Source organism: Apodemus sylvaticus, chromosome 21 (assembly GCF_947179515.1).
Source record: "Apodemus sylvaticus chromosome 21, mApoSyl1.1, whole genome shotgun sequence".
NCBI lineage: Eukaryota > Metazoa > Chordata > Mammalia > Rodentia > Muridae > Apodemus > Apodemus sylvaticus.
The window spans coordinates 47,328,046-47,331,593 of record NC_067492.1 but is presented as its reverse complement, the minus strand read 5'-3'; the positions used below and the strand labels follow the sequence as shown (position 1 = coordinate 47,331,593).

Sequence of the window (3,548 nt, the reverse complement as noted above, 5' to 3'; positions counted from 1 at the left end):
AAGCACCTATAAATAAAAACATGCTAACTTAACCAAGCAGGGGCAAGGACACCCGTTGTTCCTCTTTCCTGTCCTGTGGGATCCACACCTTCAGGTGAGCAGTGTTGGCTTCTCAAAGGAAACCCTGTGAGATATGTAGAGTGTGAACTATGCAGTAGCCAGGAATAAAGTTGTACGGGGGGGGATTAATGTTATAATATGTTTTATATGTAAGAAGATTAATCTGCCATCAGGGGACAATGTGGTGAAATATACAGGAAAGGCAATCACAGAGTGACTTCAGGGGAGCAGGGGAAAGTGGTAAAAGTTGGCCAGAATCCTCTAGAAAGACTGAAGTTCTCTCTGAGGGAGGGCAGACTCTCAGACAAGTACTGAGTTGTAGATAGAATATTCTGTCTTGGAATGCATAAGAAGGAAATGATGTGCCAAATTTGTCTTTGGAGCAAAATAATAATACAGAAGAAAGGTTTACCATGATAAGGGTGTGAGATGGTAGAACTTAGGGCTCTTTCTATAAAACAACAAGGCAATAAGAATATGTAGGTACTGTATTTAAAACTAAACTAAAAGAAAATATATAATAAAGTTTGGGGTTTAAAAAAATATGCAGGTACATGTTATGGAAAAACTAAAATCTGGAGTTTAGATATACAGAGAACGAAAAACCAGCAAGCGTTGCCTGAACTGTAGACAGGCGGGCGATTTGGGGAGCCTGCTGTGTAGCTGTGGGAGGAGTTCCCTGTGAGAGTGTAGATTTCAGTAGAGCCGATGGACAAGCTAGCGCTGCGGTGCTCAGGATCCAAACTCAAGCCTTATCAACAGACCGAAGATAAACGTCTCAAGGGAGAGATGGCTCAGCACGCTGTCTGCTCTGCCTGAGGTCCTGAGTTCAAGTCCTAGCAACCACGGGGTGGCTCACAACCATCTCTATTGGGATCCGATGCCCTCTTCTGGCATGCAGGTGTACATGCAGATAGAGCACACGTACATAAAATAAATAAAACTTTTTAAAGTACAATTCCATCAGAAATGTAAGAACTTTGGGTCTGTGTTATCAGAACTACTGTGGGGACAGCATCTGATGTACAACAGCTTGATCTGGAATTGTCATTTCTTGGACAAACAGGAAGGAGGAGGAGTGGCACGTTTAGAAGCGAAGTCTGGGAGCAGATGCAGCATGGCTGTCAGTCTCCCGTTTCTCTCTAAGGTGTAAGGATTTCTTCCGGGCCCCTCCCCATCCGGGGCTGGTCTCTGATGATATAGCCTCCATGGAGTGTGTAAATGAGACTGTGGTCAGAGAGTTTGTCTTCCTCGGCTTCTCGTCTCTGGCTGAGCTGCAGCTGCTGCTTTTCACCGTCTTCCTGTCCCTGTATTTGTTCACTCTGAGCACCAACGCCGTGATTGTCTCCACCATCGTGCTAGACCGAGCCCTTCATACGCCCATGTACTTCTTCCTTTCTGTCCTGTCCTGTTCTGAGACCTGCTACACCTTCGTCATTGTGCCCAAGATGCTGGTTGACTTGCTGGCTCGGAAGAAGAGCATCTCCTTCCTCGGCTGCGCCATCCAAATGTTCACCTTCCTCTTCCTCGGCTGTTCTCACTCCTTCCTGCTGGCAGCCATGGGCTATGATCGCTACGTGGCCATTTGCCACCCGCTGCGCTACACGGTGCTCATGGGACACAGGGCCTGTGTGGGGCTAGTAGCTGCCGCGTGTGTCTGCGGCTTCGCTGTGGCACAGATAATCACATCGCTGGTGTTTCGTCTACCCTTCCGCTCTTCCAATCAGCTCCACCACTTTTTCTGTGACATCTCTCCTGTTCTCCAGCTGGCATCTCACCACCCCCACGCCACTCAGATCACCATCTTCCTGCTTTGTGCGCTGGTCCTGGTTATCCCTCTCTTGTTGATCCTGGTATCATACATTCACATTATTTCTGCCATCCTCCAGTTCCCTTCCACGCTGGGCAGGTACAAAGCGTTTTCTACCTGTGCCTCTCACCTCATTGTTGTCATAGTGCACTACGGGTGTGCTTCTTTTATCTACCTAAGGCCCAAGTCCAGCTATTCTTCCAGCCAGGATGCGCTGATATCAGTGTCCTACACCATCCTAACTCCGTTATTCAATCCAGTCATCTACAGCTTAAGAAACAAAGAGTTCAAAACAGCTCTTCATAGGGTAATAGGAAGAACAGTTACCCTAAGACAATGTTGATCTGTGGAAGGCGTTATATTTCTCAAATATCTGAGAATAACGGTGGACTCAGAGGGAAATTCTCAACGTGGAAATAACCAAGCAATTGAGCATCATCGTCAGAAATAGAGAATTTTCCCCTCATTTCCACTATAAAATCCAGAAACGCATAATTTCTTGCCTTCATAACATGAATTATTGTGCACTAAAGACTATTACGTGAATCTATCCCTGCGCTAGAGAGCCAGTGTTGTGACTAATCTCAACTGTCAATTCAAATAGGATCCAGAAGCAGCTAAGATACAGGCTTCAGACAGATGCATGAAATCATCTCCAGAAGAGACTAGCTAAGGAGAGACTTTCCCTCAGAGTGAGCAGAGCCTTTCAACATGTAGCCTGGATGTGGACGTAAAGAGGTCTGAGGCAAAAGGCGTGGTTTGCTGCCCGCCTTCTCACACTCCATCTACGAATGCTGTTTTTGTTGTTATTGCGGCCACGGCCACCATCCTTTGATGACTTCTTTGGAATCCCAACACGGACAGAAGACAAGTGGATCTCCAGGAACCTTCCAGGCCTTTAGCACAAACTTTCTGAACGCTGAGAAATCAACTGCATGGAATGAGCATCTACAGGGCTCTCGGCACCTGCAGCGTGTGAACGGCCACCACTGACTACCCAGGCAGTCCCCGACCATGCGGGTCACACTACTGGTTCCGGTCCTCCAGACAACCCTGTCTAATGCACCTAGGAAGCTCTCTCTTCAAGGTCGTGCTCCTTCTGAATAATTTCTGAATTCTATTATTTCAATATAATTAAGTTACAATTTTACTGAACTAATTGGGCAACTACCGTTACAAAATTTGGTGTATATGATACAGCCAATTAATGCTCTCATGAAAAAGTCAGAAAACATCTACCTTAGTGTTGCTTTTTTAATTCTTTTTAAGTATTTATTCAGATATACTGTACACCTATCTTATTCAACATTCACTATGTAGAAAACTCTGTGCGAAGAGTCACCAGTGTCTGAACTTCATGGGACTCAGGAGTCTACATGTGTTTGGACCCGGAACTAGAGAGAGCTGTTTGTCTCTTTATGAAAGAAACAAACACTGCAATCCAGTTGCCTGTTCGTGGTTCTTCCTAGGATCTGCCTCTGAATGATGGTTTCTGAATTCATTTTTTCTTCCTGTTTTGCTTTTCTTCCACAAATCACTTCTTCAATGATAAAGACTGGCAACATAGCTCTTCCAGGAACTGAAAAAAGAGAAAAAGAAGAGAGCACTCCCATCCAGAAACCTGCCTGTTTTAGGGAGTAAAGCCTGCCCACTAAGAATACCAGCCCACTTCATTTCT

At 45.5% G+C, this 3,548-nt stretch overlaps 1 protein-coding gene across 1 annotated transcript; it reads left to right on the top strand.

Annotated features, from left to right (window-relative positions):
• The first annotated feature begins 1,268 nt into the window (after positions 1-1,268).
• Positions 1,269-2,213, top strand: LOC127672063 (olfactory receptor 10K2-like). Its single transcript, XM_052167274.1, has one exon. It carries the CDS (start codon positions 1,269-1,271, stop codon positions 2,211-2,213), a length of 945 nt encoding a protein of 314 aa, XP_052023234.1.
• Positions 2,214-3,548: the final 1,335 nt, after the last annotated feature.

Bases quoted from the DNA above. Each gene is read 5' to 3' on its own strand.
- LOC127672063 (XM_052167274.1), top strand. From the start codon at position 1,269: ATGGAGTGTGTAAATGAGACTGTGGTCAGAGAGTTTGTCTTCCTCGGC.